The sequence below is a fragment of the Mustela lutreola genome, chromosome 18 (assembly GCF_030435805.1).
Source record: "Mustela lutreola isolate mMusLut2 chromosome 18, mMusLut2.pri, whole genome shotgun sequence".
Taxonomy (NCBI): domain Eukaryota; kingdom Metazoa; phylum Chordata; class Mammalia; order Carnivora; family Mustelidae; genus Mustela; species Mustela lutreola.
Genome location: NC_081307.1, coordinates 7,237,209 through 7,255,958, shown reverse-complemented (window position 1 = coordinate 7,255,958; position 18,750 = coordinate 7,237,209). Strand labels below are relative to the sequence as shown.

General features: G+C 38.3%; 1 protein-coding gene across 1 annotated transcript in view; it reads left to right on the top strand.

Annotated features, from left to right (window-relative positions):
• LOC131820665 (disintegrin and metalloproteinase domain-containing protein 5-like) overlaps nucleotides 1-18,750 on the top strand; it is a 159,623-nt gene that overhangs the window by 14,938 nt on the left and 125,935 nt on the right. Inside the window, exon 4 of the mRNA XM_059156370.1 lies at nucleotides 4,189-4,244. Coding sequence (XP_059012353.1) covers nucleotides 4,189-4,244 — 56 coding nt within the window. The remainder of the gene's footprint in view (nucleotides 1-4,188; nucleotides 4,245-18,750) is intronic.

Here is an 18,750-nt window from a genome sequence, read left to right as displayed (position 1 = left end):
GGCTGCTCCCACGTTGGGGGCATAGATATTTAAAATTGTTAAATCTTCTTGTTGGACAGACCCTTTGAGTATGATATAGTGTCCTTCCTCATCTCTTATTACAGTCTTTGGCTTAAAATCTAATTGATCTGATATAAGGATTGCCACTCCTGCTTTCTTCTGATGTCCATTAGCATGGTAAATTCTTTTCCACCCCCTCACTTTAAATCTGGAGGTGTCTTCGGGCTTAAAATGTGTTTCTTGGAGGCAACATATAGATGGGTTTTGTTTTTTTATCCATTCTGATACCCTGTGTCTTTTGACAGGGGCATTTAGCCCATTCACATTCAGGGTAACTATTGAGAGATATGAATTTAGTGCCATTGTATTGCCTGTAAGGTGACTGTTACTGTATATGGTCTCTGTTCCTTTCTGATCTACCACTTGTAGGCTCTCTCTTTGCTTAGAGGACCCCTTTCAATATTTCCTGTAGAGCTGGTTTGGTATTTGCAAATTCTTTCAGTTGTTGTTTGTCCTGGAAGCTTTTAATCTCTCCTTCTATTTTCAATGATAGCCTAGCTGGATATAGTATTCTTGGCTGCATGTTTTTCTCGTTTAGTGCTCTGAAAATATCATGCCAGCTCTTTCTGGCCTGCCAGGTCTCTGTGGATAAGTCAGCTGCCAATCTAATATTTTTACCATTGTATGTTACAGACTTCTTTTCCCGGGCTGCTTTCAGGATTTTCTCTTTGTCATTGAGACTTGTAAATTTTACTATTATGTGACGGGGTGTGGGCCTATTCTTATTTATTTTGAGGGGCATTCTCTGAACCTCCTGAATTTTGATGCTTGTTCCCTTTGCCATATTGGGGAAATTCTCCCCAATAATTCTCTCCAGTATACCTTCTGCTCCCCTCTCACTTTCTTCTTCTTCTGGAATCCCAATTATTCTAATGTTGTTTCGTCTTATGGTGTCACTTATTTCTCGAATTCTCCCCTCGTGGTCCAGTAGCTGTTTGTCCCTCTTTTGATCAGCTTCTTTATTCTCTGTCATTTGGTCTTCTATATCACTAATTCTTTCTTCTGCCTCATTTATCCTAGCAGTGAGAGCCTCCATTTTTGATTGCACCTCATTAATAGCTTTTTTGATTTCAACTTGGTTAGATTTTAGTTCTTTTATTTCTCCAGAAAGGGCTTTTATATCTCTCGAGAGGGTTTCTCTAATATCTTCCATGCCTTTTTCGAGCCCGCCTAGAACCTTGAGAATTGTCATTCTGAACTCTAGATCTGACATATTACCGATGTCTGTATTGATTAGGTCCCTAGCCTTCGGTACTGCCTCTTGTTCTTTTTTTTGTGGTGAATTTTTACGTCTTGTCATTTTGTCCAGATAAGAGTAAATGAAGGGGCAAGTAAAATACTAAAAGGGTGGCAACAACCCCAGGAAAATATGCTTTAGCCAAATTAGAAGAGATCCAAGATCGTGAGTGGGGAGAAAGGGGATAAAAAGAGGTTCAAAAAGGAAGAAAGAAAAAAGAAAAAAAAAAAGAAAAGAATTTTTTTTTTAAAAAGAAAACACCTAAGAAAAATGTAAAAAAATATATATATATATTAGATAAACTAGTAAAAAATCGTTAAAAAAGAAAAAGGTAACAGTTAAAAAAAAAAAAAATTTTACCCGAAGGCGAGAAAAAAAAAAAAAGATGAAAAAGAAAAAATTAAATTAACTGCAAGACTAAAAAAAATCACAGGAAAAAAGCCATGAGTTCCGTGCTTGGCTTTCTCCTCCTCTGGAATTCTGCTGCTCTCCTTGGTATTGAAACCGCACTCCTTGGTAGGTGAGCTTGGTCTCGGCTGGATTTCTTGTTGATCTTCTGGGGGAGGGGCCTGTTGTAGTGATTTTCAAGTGTCTTTGCCCCAGGCGGAATTACACCGCCCTTACCCGGGGCCGGGGTGAGTAATCCGCTCGGGTTTGCTTTCAGGAGCTTTTGTTCCCTGAGCGCTTTCCGTAGAGTTCCAGAGGACGGGAATACAAATGGCGGCCTCCTGGTCTCCGGCCCGGAGGAGCCGACAGCCCAGGGCCCCACTCCTCAGTGCGCCCTCAGAGAACAGCGCCCAGTTACTCCCGTCTGCCTGACCTCCGGCCGCGCTCCGAGCTCACCGAGCCTGCGACAGGTTCAAGGTAACACGGAGCTGCGAGCTCACTGTCAGCTCTGTCTCTGTAGCCGGCTTTCCCGTTCCAATACCCGCAAGCTCTGCGACACTCAGACACCCCCGATCCTTCTGTGACCCTGCGGGACCTGAGGCCACGCTGACCCCGCGTGGGCTTCGCTCCGGTTTAGCCTCTGGAGCGATGTCCCTCCGCGGAACAGACTTTTAAAAGTCCTGATTTTGTGCGCGGTTGCTCCGCCGCTTGCCGGGAGCCGGCCCCTCCCCCCGGGGTCTATCTTCCCGTCGCTTTGGATTCACTTCTCCGCCGGTCCTACCTTTCAGAAAGTGGTTGTTTTTCTGTTTCCAGAATTGCTGTTCTTCTTCTCTTCGATCTGCCGATGGATTTTCAGGTGTTTGCAATCTTTAGATAAGCTATCTAGCTGATCTCCGGCTAGCTGAAGCAGTCTCAGCTTGCTACTTCTCCGCCATCTTGACTCCTCCCCTTGTATATTATTTTAAAGACTGTCTTAGCCGCCTGCCCACCGGTCTCCACTTCCGCAGACTCCCTTACTCCCTATTTTTTATTTGGTTTTTGGTAATTTGATCCTGTTATTGCGTATTTCTTAAATTTTTTTTATTGAAAATAGGTGTATTGCTTTCAAAGAAATGCTTAAAAAGTAACACTTGGCTTAATCAACAGAAATGTTATTGTCTCACAGTTCAACAAAAAAGGCTAGAAGTCCAAGATCAGAATGTTGGCAGGGTTGGTTCTTTCTGAAGACTGGGAGGAGGAATTTGCCTCAGGCATCTCTTGTTGGCTTATAGATAGAGTCTTCTCCTTGCAGATCTTGACATGGCATTCCCCTTTGTGTATCTCTGTGTTTAAATTTCCCCTCTTTATAAGGACACCGGTTATATTGGATTAAGACCCAACCTAGTAACCTAACTTAACTACTTCTATAAGGATGCTATCTTTGAATAAAATCATATTCCAAGGTCCTTGGTTAGAAATTCACAAATAAATTTGGAAGGAGGGAGACAATTCAACCCAACCCATTCAATGCAACATTTGCATTCAATGCAGCATTCAATGCAACCCATTTGGATGCTGTGTTTGAAACATTATAGAAGCTCTAGATGATGTCTTTGAAGTTTCTTTTCTCTTCCTGACAATTTCATACATTTCTTATTTACATTCTGGGTTGTTTTGTAAGCTATGTGGATTTAAAATTTTATTGATGCTATCATTTTCCCTTTTATTTTTCATCATATTTGTTGAATAATGGTATTTTTAGAGGGGACAATTCTCAGGATCCTCACCAGATATCTACAGTGTCATTCAAATGACTCTTCAGAACATTTATCTGTTGCAAAGAATCTCGTGGTATTGTAATACAAAGTTGAGGACCTGAAAACTTTTCAATGGCTATTTCTTTTGTTAAAATAATTTTTTAAAATTAGCAAAATAAATAATTTTGTGAATGTTTTATTTTCTGTTGTATTCTGGTGGGTTCTCTAGATGTGTGTCTGCTCCTCCTCTCTTGTCTCCAACATTCTATTCCAGAGGCATGCCATTGCTTATGTGGATAAGCAAAGTGCTATGGTACTTACTATGCTATATTGCTAGAGGTATAGTGCATTTCTTATAGTGCTATCTTTTAGGAGTATTTCTTCCATGGAGCAGTATTTCTTCCAATTTACTTTTTGGTAGGTCTGGGAGTAAACAAGTAATATGTTCTTTCAAGTGAGGTAGTATCTTTGGTATTTGCTTTGGGCATAGTGAAGGGTGATATATGTCTAAGCCAAAGGATAACAATCATCAGGCAAACTTTTCCCTCAGAAATATTAGGGTGAATAATAGGCCTGTGGGGACTAGTATGTAGTTCTCAATTTAGAATTCTGAAGCTTTGCTATCACACAGGAAGGGAAGCATATATAATAGTTATACAATAATTATTAATTTTATCAGTATTTTTTAAGGCATAACTCAGAAAATACATTATTTAGGATAAATTATTTGCAAGTATTATTCTGATTTTTTGGATACTCATGTTACAGATTGCTTATATCATTACAATAAAAGGAAAGCCATATTTTGTCCATCTCACAAAACAGTAAGTAACTATTTTATCCTTTCAAATTTTAATTGTTTGGTTTCTTGATTTTTGAAAATAGGTATGAATAGAATCATTTCAATTCAAATGTGTACTGATATCTGTATATATGTGTTACTAATTGTATACTGATTTTTGGGTAAAAGCATAGGTATACAAAGGTAAACCATGGTCCACAGTGAATTTGCATATTCAGACAAACTAATGGAGAAAGGGGGAATTTTATTGTAATATAGTATTGTAAAAAATGTGTAAGTAATATTCTTTGGAAATCAAGAAAGATTTTTTGGAAAGAGGTAAAAGATAATTTGTAGCTTGACAGAAGATAACTTGTGAGCTCTGTAAAGAAATGAGGTAGTTTAGAGATTTCTTCTGTTTAGAGGAAATCATCTGCAAAACATGGGAGTATGAGAGTGAATTCTGTGGTGTGCAAGACGTCCACATGAATTACTAAAGAGTATATTTCTGTGGAGGATAGAAGTAAGAGATTTTGGAAAATAGGCAGGAGCCAGGTTGTAGAAGATCTGTAATGCCATGATAAGGATATTGGAAGCCAAAAATGTTTTGAAGCATGTACTTTACAGTCTCATTGAGAGTTTAGGTGGTTTTTAAGGAAGAAGAAGTTGAGGTAAGGTATCTGATTATAAACATGAGTGATGATGGTGGCTTGAACAATGGCATTGGTCATAGAAAGAAAAATTCAGTAGACTTCAAAGGTGGATTTGTTAGAGTGATTGAGAAAAAGTGTGGATAATTTAGTTGTTGCTTAAGAAAGTGGGTAGTTTATAATTAATTAAATGAGAAACAAGTGAAATATATGTGTGAGGGAGGGGAGAGTTTGGTTTGCAGTACCTTATAAGATATCCAAGTGGATTTTCTCCATTAACTATATGAATACAGGAATTTGAATCTCCAAGGAGAGAATGACAAAAGTATATAGATTTAGCAGTAATCAATAGTTTGGTTGTAATATAGAAAAAGAGTTTATAGAGTGCTTATAAATAGACCGGTGACTGAAGACTGAATCCTAGAAATGAGGTAGCCCTAGAAAACATCAATGTTTCTGAGATAAGGATAATAAAAGAGAGTGGCCAACATGGAAGATCAAGCTGGAAGGGTTAGGGAGGTAAGAAGAGAAGCAGAAGAGTTATGTGTGATCTAAATTAAGTGATTAGACTAACTTGTCAGAGCTTTCAAAATAATGGCTGAAGTCCAAGGCAATGATTTTAAAATTGCCTTTTGGATCTGACATTGTGGTGGCTTTCAATCTTTTCCAGAGTAGTTTCCGGGTGAATAAGAATTGATAAAGTGGAGAAACTATGTGTAGACTACTCTTTTGGTGGAATCCATTGAGAATTGAAAAAATATAAAGAATAGCGAGAGTAGGAAACAAGGTCAAGGGAGAATTATTTATGAAGGTAATGATTTCATAATAAACTTTTTAATAGGATTAAAGTAAAAAAAATATAGAGGAATAGTTTGAAATAACAGGATTGAAAAAGTATATATTTTCAATATATGGCACAGATGGGATTGGTAGCACAAGTGTAAGGGTGTGCTTTCAACAACAGAAGTAGTTATCTTCTGGAAATAAAGAGAAGGAATGAGGATGGGTACAGGTGATCTGAAACCAAAGTGACTTGTAGGTTACATGGGATGATTGGCAGAAGTGTCAAGATTCTGAATTGTTACTGAGGAGAATGAAGGAAAATCTGACAATGGTTATTGGGACCTTGGTACTTAGTTAAGCTTAGCGAATATGAGTATGTAGTATTGCCAAGAAAACCTTTTTATTTTTTTATTTTATTTTATTTTTTTATGTTGGAGCATTTTTTTTCTTTTTTTAAAATTTTATTTTATTTTTTCAGTGTTCCAAGATTCAGTGATTATGCACCACACCCAGTGCTGCAAGCAGTACCTGCTCTCCTTAATACGGGCTCACCCATAACTCTCACCTTCCTCCCCTCCAAAGCCCTCAGTTTGTTTCAGAGTCCAGTCTCTCATGGTTCCTCTTCCCCTCCTGATTTCTCAAATTCACTTTTCCTTTCCTTCTCCTAATGTCCTCCATGTTATTCCTTATGCTCCACAAGTAAGTGAAACTATATGGTAATTGACTCTTTCAGCTTAATTTTACTCAGCATAATCTCTTCCTGTCCCATCCATGTTGATACAAAAGTTGGGTATTCATCCTTTCTGATGGAGGCATAATACTCCATTGTATATATGAACCATATCCTCTTTACCCATTCAACATTTGAAGGGCATCTTGGCTCTTCCCACAGTTTGGCGATTGTGGCCATTGCTGCTATGAACATTGAGGTACATTATGGCCCTTCTTTTCACCAAATCTATATCTTTGGGGTAAATTCCCAGTAGTGCGGTTGCAGGGCCTTGGGTAGCTCTATTTTTCATTTCTTAAGGAATCTCCAGATTGTTTTCCAAAGTGGCTGTGCCAAGTTTCATTACCCCCAACAGTAAGAGGGTTCCCCTTTCTCTGCATTCTCTTCAACACTTGTTGTCTCTTGTCTTGTTAATTTTGGCCATTCTGACTGGTATAAGGTGGTATCTCAGTGTGGTTTTGATTTGAATCTCCCTGATGGCTAAAGATGATGAACATTTTTTCATGTGCTTTTTAGCCATTTGTATGTCCTTTTTGGAGAAGTTCCTGTTCATGTCTTCTGCCATTTTTAAATGTGATCATCTGTTTTGTTTGTGTTGTGTTTTAGGAGTTCTTTATAGATTTTGGATATCAGCCCTTTGTCTGTAGTGTCATTTGCTAATCTCTCCTCCCATTCTGAGGGTGGCCTCTTTGTTTTGTTGGCTGTTTCCTTTGCTGTGCAGGAGCTTTTATCTTCATTGAAGTCCAAAAGTTTCATTTTTGCTTTTGTTTCCTTTGCCTTTGGAGACATGTCTTGAAAAAGTTGCTGTGGCCGATGTTGAAGAGGTTATTGTCTATGTTCTCTCTAGGATTTTGATAGATTCCTGCCTCATATTGAGGTATTTTATCCATTTCAAGTTTGTCTTTGTATATGGTGTAAGAGAGTGGTTGAGTTTCTTTCTTCTATGCATAGCTGTCCAATTTCCCCAGCACCATTTATTGAAGAGACTGTCATTTTTCCACTGGATATTTTTTCCTGCTTTGTTGATTATTTGACCTTAGCACTGAGGGTACATATCTGGGCTCTACTCTGTATTTTTGGTCTATGTGTCTGTTTCTGTGCCAGTACAATGCTGTCTTGGTGATCACAGCTTTTTGTAAATCTTGAAATGTGATGGCTCAGCTTTGTTTTTCTTTTTCACATTTCCTTATCAATTCAGGGTCTTTTATGGTTCCATACAAATTTTAGGGTTGTTTGTTCCAGCACTTTGAAAAATGTCAGTGGAATTTTGATCAGGATGGCATTGAAAGTATAGATTGCTCTGGGCAGTATAGACATTTTAACAATATTTATTCTTCCAATCCATGAGCATGGAATACTTTTCCATCTTTTTTTTTTCCTTTTAAAAATTTTTTTCTATTTTTTATAAACATATAATGTATTATTAGCCCCAGGGGTACAGGTCTGTGAATCGCCAGGTTTACACACTTCACAGCACTCAACATAGCATATACCCTCCCCAGTGTACATAACCCCACCACCCTCTCTCGACCCCCCTCCCCCCAGCAACCCACAGTTTGTTTTGTGAGATTAAGATTCTCTTATGGTTTGTCTCCCTCCCTATCCCATCTTGTTTCATTTATTCTTTTCCTACCTCCCAAACCTCCCATGTTGACTCTCAACTTCCTCATATCAGGGAGATCATGATAATTGTCTTTCTCTGATTGACTTTCGCTAAGCATAATACCCTCTAGTTCCAACAATGTCGTCACAAATGGCAAGATTTCATTTCTTTTGATGGCTGCATAGTATTGATTGTGCATATATATCACATCTTCTTTCTTCATTCATCTGTTGATGGACATCTAGGTTCTTTCCATAGTTTGGCTATTGTGGACATTGCTGCTATAAACATTCGGATGCATGTGCCCCTGCCCCTTCGGATCACTACGTTTGTATCTTTAGGGTGAATACCCAGTAGTGCAATTGCTGGGTCATAGAGTAAGTCTATTTTCAACTTTTTGAGGAACCTTCATGCTGTATTACAGAGTGGTTGCATAAGCTTGCATTCCTGTGTAGGAGGGTTCCCCTTTCTCCACATCCTTGCCAGCATCTGTCATTTCCTGACTTGTTTATTTTAGCCGTTCTGACTGGTATGAGGTGGTATCTCATTGTGATTTTGATCTGTAGTTCCCTGATGCCGAGTGATGTGGAGCATTTTTTCATGTGTCTGTTGGCCATCTGGATGTCTTCTTTGCAGAAATGTCTGTTCATGTCCTCTGCCCATTTCTTGATTGGATTATTTGTTCTTTGGGTGTTGAGATTGCTAAGCTCTTTATAGATTTTGAATACTAGCCCTTTATCTGATATGTCGTTTGCAAATATCTTCTCCCATTCTGTGTCTTTTGGTTTTGTTAACTGTTTCCTTGGCTGTGCAAAAGCTTTTGATCTTGAAGAAATCCCAATAGTTCATTTTTGCCCTTGCTTCCCTTGCCTGTGGCACTGTTCCTAGGAAGAAGTTGCTGTGGCTGAGGTCGAAGAGGTTGCTGTCTATGTTCTCCTCAAGGATTTTGATAGATTCTTTTCTCACATTGAGGTCCTTCATCCATTTTGAGTCTATTTTCATGTGTGGTGTAAAGAAATAGTCCAATTTCACTTTTCTACATGTGGCTGTCCAATTTTCCCAGCACCATTTGTTGAAGAGGCTGTCTTTTTTCCATTGGACATTCTTTCCTGCTTTGTCAAAGATTAGTTGACCATAGAGCTGAGGGTCTATTTCTGGGCTTGCTCTCTATTCTGTTCCATTGATCTATGTGTCTGTTTTTGTGCCAGTACTATACTGTATTGATGATGATAGCTTTGTAATAGAGCTTGAAGTCTGGAATTGTGATGCCACCAACTTTGGCTTTCTTTTTCAATATTCCTTTGGCTATTCGAGGTCTTTTCTGGTTCCATATAAATTTTAGGATTATTTGTTCCATTTCTTTGAAAAAAATGGGTGGTATTTTGATAGGAATTGCATTAAATGTGTAGATCGCTTTAGGTAGCAAAGACATTTTCACAATATTTATTCTTCCAGTCCAGGAACATGGAACATTTTTCCATTTCTTTGTGTCTTCCTCAATTTTTTTCGTGAGTACTTTATAGTGTTTTGAGTATAGATTCTTTGCCTCTTTGGTTAGGTTTATTCCTAGGTGTCTTATAGTTTTGGGTGCATTTGTAAATGGGATGGACTTCCTAATTTCTCTTTCTTCTGTCTTGTTGTTGGTGTAAAGAAATGCAACTGATTTCTGTGCATTGATTTTATATCCTGACACTTTACTGAATTCCTGTACAAGTTCTAGCAGTTTTGGAGTGGAGTCTTTGGGTTTTCCACATATAGTATCATATCATCTGCAAAGAGTGATAGTTTGACTTCTTGTTTGCCGATTTGGATGCCTTTTAATTTCTTTTTGTTGTCTGATTGCTGAGGCTAGGACTTCTAGTACTATGTTGAATAGTACTGGTGATAATGAACATCCCTGCCGTGTTCCTGATCTTAGCAGAAAAGCTTTCAGTTTTTCTCCATTGAGAATGATATTTGTGGTGGGTTTTTCATAGATGGCTTTGATAATATTGAGGTATGTGCCCTCTATCATAAACTTTGAAGAGTTTTGATTGGGAAGGGATGCTGTACTTTGTCAAATGCTTTTCAGCATCTATTGAGAGTATCATATGGTTCTTGTTCTTTCTTTTATTAATGTATTGTATCACATTAATGATTTGCAGATGTTGAACAAAACTTGCAGCCTTGAAATAAATCCCACTTGGCCGTGATGAATAATCCTTTTAATGTACTGTTGGATCCTATTGGTTAGTATTTTGGTGAGAATTTTCGCATCTGTGTTCATCAAGGATATTGGTCTGTAATTCTCTTTTTTGATGGGATCCTTGTCTGGTTTTGGGATCAAGGTGATCCTGGCCTCATATAATGAGTTTGGAAGTTTTCCTTCCATTTCTATTTTTTTGAACAGTTTCAGGAGAATAGGAATTAGTTCTTCTTTAAATGTTTGGTAGAATTCCCCCGGGAGACCATCAGGCCCTGGGCTTTTGTTTGTTTGGAGATTTTTGATGACTGTTTCAGTCTCTTTACTGGTTCAGGTTTTCTATTTCTTCCTGGTTCCGTTGTGGTAGTTTATATGTTTCTAGGAATGCATCCATTTCTTCCAGATTGTCAAATTTGTTGGTGTAGAGTTGCTCATAGTATGTTTTTATAATTGTTTGTACTTATTTGGTGTTGGTTGTGATTTCTCCTCTTTCATTCATGATTTTATTTATTTGTGTCCTTTCTCTTTTCTTTTTGATAAGTCTGGCCAGGGGTTTATCAATTTTATTAATTCTTTCAAAGAACCTGCTCCTAGTTTCATTGATTTGTTCTATTGTTTTTTTTGGTTCCTATTTCATCGATTTCTTCTCTGATCTTTATTATTTCTCTTCTACTACTGGGTTTAGGCTTTCTTTGTTCTTTCTTCAGCTCCTTTCGGTGTAGAGTTAGGTTGTGTATTTGAGACCTTTCTTGTTTCTTGAGAAACTCTTGTATTGCTATATATTTTCCTCTCAGGACTGCCTTTGCTTGGTCCCACAGATTTTGAACCATTGTTTTCATTATCATTTGTTTCCATAAATTTTTTCAATTTCCTGGTTGACCCATTCATTCTTTAGAAGGATGCTGTTTAGTCTCCATGGATTTGGATTCTTTCCAAATTTGATTGAGTTCTAGCTTCAGAGCATTGTGGTCTGAAAATATGTAGGGAGTGATCCCAGTCTTTTGATACTGGTTGAGACCTGATTTATGACTCAGGATGTGATCTATTCTGGAGAATGTTCCATGCGCACTAGAGAAGAATGTGTATTCTGTTGCTTTGGGATGGAATGTTCTGAATATATCTGTGATGTCCATCTGGTCCAGTGTGTCATTTAAGGCCTTTATTCCCATGTTGATCTTTTGCTTGTATGATCTGTCCATTTCAGTGAGGGGAGTGTTAACGTTCCCTACTATTATTGTCGATGTGTTTCTTTGATTTTGTTATTAATAGATTTATATATTTGGCTGCTCCCATTTTAGGGGCATAGATATTTAAAATTGTTAGATATTCTTGTTGGATAGACCCTTTGAGTATGATATGGTGTCCTTCCTCATTTCTTATTATAGTCTTTGGCTTAAAATTTAATTGATCTGATATAAGGATTGCCACCCCAGCTTTCTTCTGATGTCCATTAGCATGGTAAATTGTTTTCCACCCCTCACTTTAAATCTGGAGGTGTCTTTGTATCTAAAATGAATTTCTTGTAGGCAGCATATTGGTGGGTTTTGTTTTTTTTCTCCATTCTGATACCCTGTGTCTTTTGATTGGGGCATTTAGCCCATTTACATTCAGGGTAGCTATTAAGAGATATGAATTTAGTGCCATTGTATTGCCTGTAAGGTGACTGTTACTGTATATTGTCTCTGTTCCTTTCTGATCTACTACTTTTAGGGTCTCTCTTTGCTTAGAGGATCCCTTGCAATGTTTCCTATAGAGCTGGTTTGGTGTTTGCAAATTCTTTCAATTCCATTTGTTTGTCCTGGAAGCTTTTTATCTCTCCTTGTGTTTTCAAAGATAGCCTAGCTGGATATTGTATTCTTGGCTGCATGTTTTCTTGTTTAGTGCTCTTAACATATCATGCCAGTTCTTTCTGGCCTGCCAGGTCTCTGTGGATAAGTCCTCTGCCAATCTAATCTTTTTACCATTGTATGTTACAGACTTCTTTTTCCAGACTGTTTTCAGGATTTTCTCTTTGTCGCCAAGACTTGTAAAGTTTACTATTAGGTGATGGGGTGTGGACCTTTTCTTATGGATTTTGAGGGGGGTTCTCTGCAGCTCCTGGATTTTGATGCCTGTTCCTTTTGCCATATTAGGGAAATTCTCTACAACGACTCTCTCCAATATACCTTCTACTCCCCTCTCTCTTTCTTCTCTTGGAATCCCAATTATTCTAATGTTTCATCTTAAGGTGTCACTTATTTCTTGAATTCTCCCCTCGTGGTCTAGTATTTGTTTGTCTCTCTTTTGCTCAGCTTCTTTATTCTCTGTCATTTGGTCTTCTGTATCACTTATTACTTTCTTCTGCCTCATTTATCCTGAGCAGTAGGAGCCTCCATTTTTTTTTACTGCTAGCTTTTTTATTTCAACTTGGTTAGATTTTATTTCTTTTATTTCTCCAGAAAGGGCTTTTATCTCTCTGAAAAGGGTTTCTCTTATATCTTCCATGCCTTTTTCGAGCCTGGCTAGCACCTTGAGAATCATCATTCTGAACTCTAGATCTGACATATTACCAATGTCTGTATTGATTAGGTCCCTAGCCTTTGGTACTGCCACTTGTTCTTTTTTTGTGTGGTGAGTTTTTCTGCCTTGTCATTTTATCCAGATAAGAATATATGAAGGAACAAATAAAGTACTAAAAGGGTGGCAAAGACCCCAGGAAAATGTGCTTTAACCAAATTAGAAGAGACTGAAAATCATGGGGGGAGAAAGGGGATAAAAAGTTCAGAGGAAAAAAAAAACAATTAAAAAAAGAAAACAAATTGGACAGCCACATGCAGAAAAATGAAATTGGACCACTTCCTTACACACACACAAAAATAAACTCAAAATGGATGAAGGACCTCAATGTGCGAAAGGAATCCATCAAAGTCCTTGAGGAGAACACAGGCAGCAACCTCTTCGACCTCAGCCGCAGCAACATCTTCCTAGGAACAACGCCAAAGGCAAGGGAAGCAAGGGCAAAAATGAACTATTGGGATTTCATCAAGATCAAAAGCTTTTGCACAGAAAAGGAAACAGTTAACAAAATCAAAAGACAACTGACAGAATGGGAGAAGATATTTGCAAACGACATATCAGATAAAGGACTAGTGTCCAGAATCTATAAAGAACTTAGCAAGCTCAATACCCAAAGAACAAATAATCCAATCAAGAAATGGGCAGAGGACATGAACAGACATTTCTGCAAAGAAGACATCCAGATGGCCAACAGACACATGAAAAAGTGCTCCATATCACTCGGCATCAGGGAAATACAAATCAAAACCACAATGAGATATCACCTCACACCAGTCAGAATGGCTAAAATCAACAAGTCAGGAAATGACAGATGCTGGCGAGGATGCGGAGAAAGAGGAACCCTCCTACACTGTTGGTGGGAATGCAAGCTGGTGCAGCCACTCTGGAAAACAGCATGGAGGTTCCTCAAAATGTTGAAAATAGAACTGCCCTATGACCCAGCAATTGCACTATTGGGTATTTACCCTAAAGATACAAATGTAGTGATCCAAAGGGGCACGTTCCCCCGAATGTTTATTGCAGCAATGTCCACAATAGCCAAACTATGGAAAGAACCTAGATGTCCATCAACAGATGAATGGATCAAGAAGAAGTGGTATATATACACAATGCAATACTATGCAGCCATCAAAAGAAATGAAATCTTGCCATTTGCAACAACATGGATGGAACTAGAGCGTATCATGCTTAGCGAAATAAGTCAAGCAGAGAAAGACAACTATCATATGATCTCCCTGATATGAGGAAGTGGTGATGCAACATGGGGGCTTAAGTGGGTAGGAGAAGAATCAATGAAACAAGATGGGATTGGGAGGGAGACAAACCATAAGTGACTCTTAATCTCACAAAACAAACTGAGGGTTCCTGGGGGGAGGGGGTTTGGGAGAAGGGGGTGGGATTATGGACATTGGGGAGGGTATGTGCTTTGGTGAGTGCTGTGAAGTGTGTAAACCTGGTGATTCACAGACCTGTACCCCTGGGGATAAAAACACATGTTTATAAAAAATAAAGAATTTTTTAAAAAAAGGAAACAAATAAAGGGAAAATACAAAATAGAAAAAAAAAAAATATATATATATATTATCCTGGTTACTAGAACAAGGTCACCCACTTAATTTTGGGAGAATTTTGGTCTCTTAGAAGAAACTACTTCCCAAAATTTTAAAGAATGAAAAACGTATATAAGGATAAATACAATGAAGGGATAGAATATTCCTATAAAGATGAAAAAAATTTTTTTTAATTTTTAAAAAAGGAGTTGATTAAGTTGCTTGGGAGAATAAAGAAAAAGAAAGTGGAGAGAATTTTCTTGGGCTGGAGACTAGAACAAGCCTGGAGCAAGATTTAGGGTATATTTTGATCTATTAGAAGAAGTTGTACCCCAAATTTTTTAGAAGAAAAAACCCTATTTGTATACAAAATACAAAGTTAGATACAATGAAAGATAAAATATGACTATAAGAATGAAGGTTCAAAAAAGATTATTATTTTTTTATGAAAGGTATTGTAAAGATAAACTAGTTAAAAAGCATTAAAAGAGGAAAGAGTAAAAGTTAAAAAAAATTAAGCAGAAAAAAAAGAAAATAAAAAAAAATTAACTGCAAGACTAAAGAATCATTGGGAATTCCATGCTTTGAATTTCCATGACATGAATTCCATGCTTTGCTTTCTCCTCCTCTGGAATTTAGCTGTTCTCCTTAGTAAGTGACCTTGATCTTAGCTGGATTTCTTGTTGATCTTCTGCAGGAGGGGCCTGTTCTAGTGATTCTCAAGCGTCTTTGCTGGAGGCAGAATTGGACCACCCTTACCAGGGGTCAGGCTAAGTAATCCGCTTGGGTTTGCTTTTGGGAGCTTTTGTTCCCTGAACGCTTTCTGTAGAGTTCCAGGGGACAGGAATGAAAATGGCAGCCCCCCAATCTCTGGTCCAGAGGAGCCAAGACCTCGGGCCCCATTCCTCTGTGCACCCTCAGAAAAAAGTGCTCAATCACTCCCGTCTCCTTAGCCTCCAGCTGCACTCTGAGCTCACCCAGCCTGTGACCAAGTGTCTCTGTCTCTGGTACACAGCTCCACCTGGAGTCTCTGAGCTCCACAAACCCCTGAGCTCTTCTAGGGGGTGTCTCCCCGGGTCTTGTTGGGACCCCACTCACAGAGTAGTGAGTGGGGTCCAGATTAAAGCTCAAGGTAAACCCGAGGTGAGAGCTCACTCCTCAGCTCTGTCTCTGTAGCTGGCTTCCATGCTCTAATACCTGCAAGCTCTGTGGCACTCAGATACCCCTGATCCTTCTATGACCCCATGAGACCTGGAGCCATGCTGACCCCGCGTGGACTTCACCCCAGTTTAGCCTCTGGAGCGATGTCCCTCAGTGGAGCAGACTTTTAAAAGTCCTGATTTTGTGCTCCATTGTTCAGTCAGTTGCTGGGAGCTGGCCCCTCCCCTTGTGGTCTATCTTCCAGTTGCTTTGGATTCACTTCTCTGCTGGTCCTTTCAGAAAGTGGTCAATTTTCTGTTTCTAGAATTGTTGCTCTTCTTCTCTGCAATCTCCTGTTGGATTTGTAGGTGTTCGCAATGGTTTGATAAGCTATCTAGCTGATCTCCTGCTACCTGATGTCATCTCAGCCTACTTCAGTGCCATCTTGACTCCTCCACTTTTCTATCTTTTTGTGTCTTCTTCAATTTCTTTCATGGGTGTTTTGTAGTTCCTTGAGTTCAGATCCTTTACCTCTTTGGTTAGGTTTATTCTCAGGTCTTATGGTTCTTGGTGCTATCATAAATAGAATAAATTCTCTCATTTCCATTTCTACATTTTCTTTGTTAGTGTATAAGAAAGAAACTGGTTTCTGTGCCTTGATTTTGTATCCTGCTACATTACTGAATTGCTGTATGAATTCTAGTAGTTTGGGGGTGGAGTCTTTGGGTTTTCCATATAAAGAATCATGTCATCTGTGAAGAGAGAGAGTTTGACTTCTTTGCCAATTTTCATACGTTTTATTTCTTTTTGTTGTCTGATTGCTGTTCCTAGGACTTATAATCCTATGTTAAGCAACAGTGGCAACAATAGTCATCCTTGTCGTGTTCCTAATCTCAAAAGGGAAAGGCTGTTAGCTTTTCCTCACTGAAAATGATATTCACTATGGGTTTTTCCATAGATAGATTTTACAAAGTTGAGGAATGTTCCCTCGATCCCTATACTTCAAAGGGTTTTAACCAGGAACAGGTGCTGCATTTTGTCAAATGCTTTTTCTGCATCGGTTGAGAGGACCATGTGGTTATTCTCTCTTCTCTTATTGATTCACATTGATTGATTTGCAAATGTTGAACCACCCTTGCATCCCAGGGTGCATGGTGGATAATCTTTTTAATGTACTGTTAGATCCTATTAGCTAGGATCTTCTTGAGAATCTCGGTATCCATATTTGTCAGGGATATTGGTCAGAAATTCTCCTTTTTGATGGGATCTTTGCCTGGTTTGGTGATCAGGTAATGCTAACATCATAGAAAGAGTCTGGAAGTTTTCCTTTTGTTTCTTTTTTTGAAAGAGCTTTAGGAGAATAGGTATTATTTCTTCTTTGAGTGTTTGATTGAATTCCCCAGGGAATCCATCAGGTCCTGGGCTCTTGTTTTTTGGGAGGTTTTTGATTGCTGCTTCAATCTCGTTACTAGATATTGGTCTATTCAGGCTGCCAGCTTCTTCCTGTTTCAGTCTTGGAAATTTAAAGTTTTCCAGGAATGCATTCATTTCTTTTAGGTTGTTTAACTTATTGGCATATAACTGTTGATAATAATCTCTGATCATTCTATTTTCTTGGTGTTGGTCATGATCTCTCCCCTTTCATTCATAATTTTATTAATTTGGGTCCTCTCTCTTTTCTTTTGAATTAGTATGGTCAGTGGTTTATCTATCTTATTGATTCTTTCAAAGAACCAGCTTCTAGTTTTGTTGATGTGTTGTACTATATCTCTAGTTTCTAACTCATTGATCTCTGCTCTAATCTTAATTATTTCTCTTCTTATGTGTGGGGTTGGCTTAATTTGTTGTTGATTTTCCAGTTCTTTCAGGTGTAAAGAGAGCTGGTGTATTCTGGATTTTTCAGTTTTTTTGAATGAGGCTTAGATGGCTATATATTTCCCCCTTAAGACTGCTTTTGCTATATCACATAGGTTTTGGACTGATGTGTCTTCATTCTCATTGGTTTCCATGAATTGTTTAAGTTCTTCTTTGATTTCCTGGTTGAACCAAGCATTCTTGAGCAGGACGGTCTTTAGTTTCCAAGTGTTTGTATTCCTTCCAAACTTTTTTCTTGTGATTGAGTTCCAGTTTCAAAGCATCATGGTCTGAGAATATGCAGGAAATAATCTCAGTCTTTTGGTATCAACTGAGCCCTGATTTGTTACAATGTATGTGGTCTATTCTGGAGAAAGCTCCATGAGCACTTGAGAAGAATGAATATTCTGTTGCTTTAGGGTGGAATGTTCTGTATATATCTATGAGTTCCTTCTGGTCCAATGTGTCATTCAAAGCTTTTGTTTATTTATTGATTTTCTGCTTAGATGATCTATTACTGAGAGTGGTGTATTAAGATCTCCTACAATTAATGTATTCCTATCAATATGACTAATTAACAGTTGGCTTAGTAGTTGGCTGCTCTCATGTTGGGGGCATAAATATTTACAATTGTTAAATCTTCTTGGTGGATAGACCCTTTAACAGTAAGGTAGTGTCCTTCGGTATCTCTTACTACAGTCTTTAGCTTAAAATCTAATTTATCTGATATGAGAATAACTACTCCAGCTTTCTTTTGAGGCACATTTGCATGAAAGATGCTTCTCCATCCCTTCACTTTCAGTCTGCATGTATCTTTAGGTTCCAAATGTGTCTCTTGTGGAAAGCATATGGACAGGTCCTATCATTTTATCCAGTCTTTAACCCTGTGCTGTTTTATGGGAGCATTTAGGCTGTTCATGTTGAGAGTGATTATTGAAACATAAGTTTTTAGTGAGATCACGTTGCCTGAGAAGTCCTTGTTTCTATAGATTGTCTCTGTAAACTTCAGTTCTATGTCATTGTTGGGTTCTTTCTTTTTTTATAAAAAACCCCTTTAATATTTCTGTAGTGCCAACTTGGTGGTCACAGACTTTTTTAAACCTTGCCTGTTTTGGAATTTCTCTCTGTCTCCACCTATTCTGAATGTCAGCCTTGCTGGATAAAGTATTCTTTGCTGCATGTTCTTCTCATTTAGTGCCTTGAATATGTCTTGCCAGCCCGTCCTGGCTTGCCAGGTTTCTGTGGGCAGGTCTGATGTTATTCTAATGGGACTTTCTCTGCATGTAAGGAATCTCTTCCCCCTAGCTGCCCTTAAGACCTCTTGCCTAAAATTATGATTCATGAATTTAACAGTTAAGTATCTGGATGTCTTTCTAGACTCATTGGTCTTGGGGGGTGTCCTTTCTGCCTCTAGGACATGAACACTTGTTCTGTTCCCCAAATTGGGGAAATTTTCATCCAGAATTTGTTCACCTATATCTTCTAATCTTCCCTCTTTCTC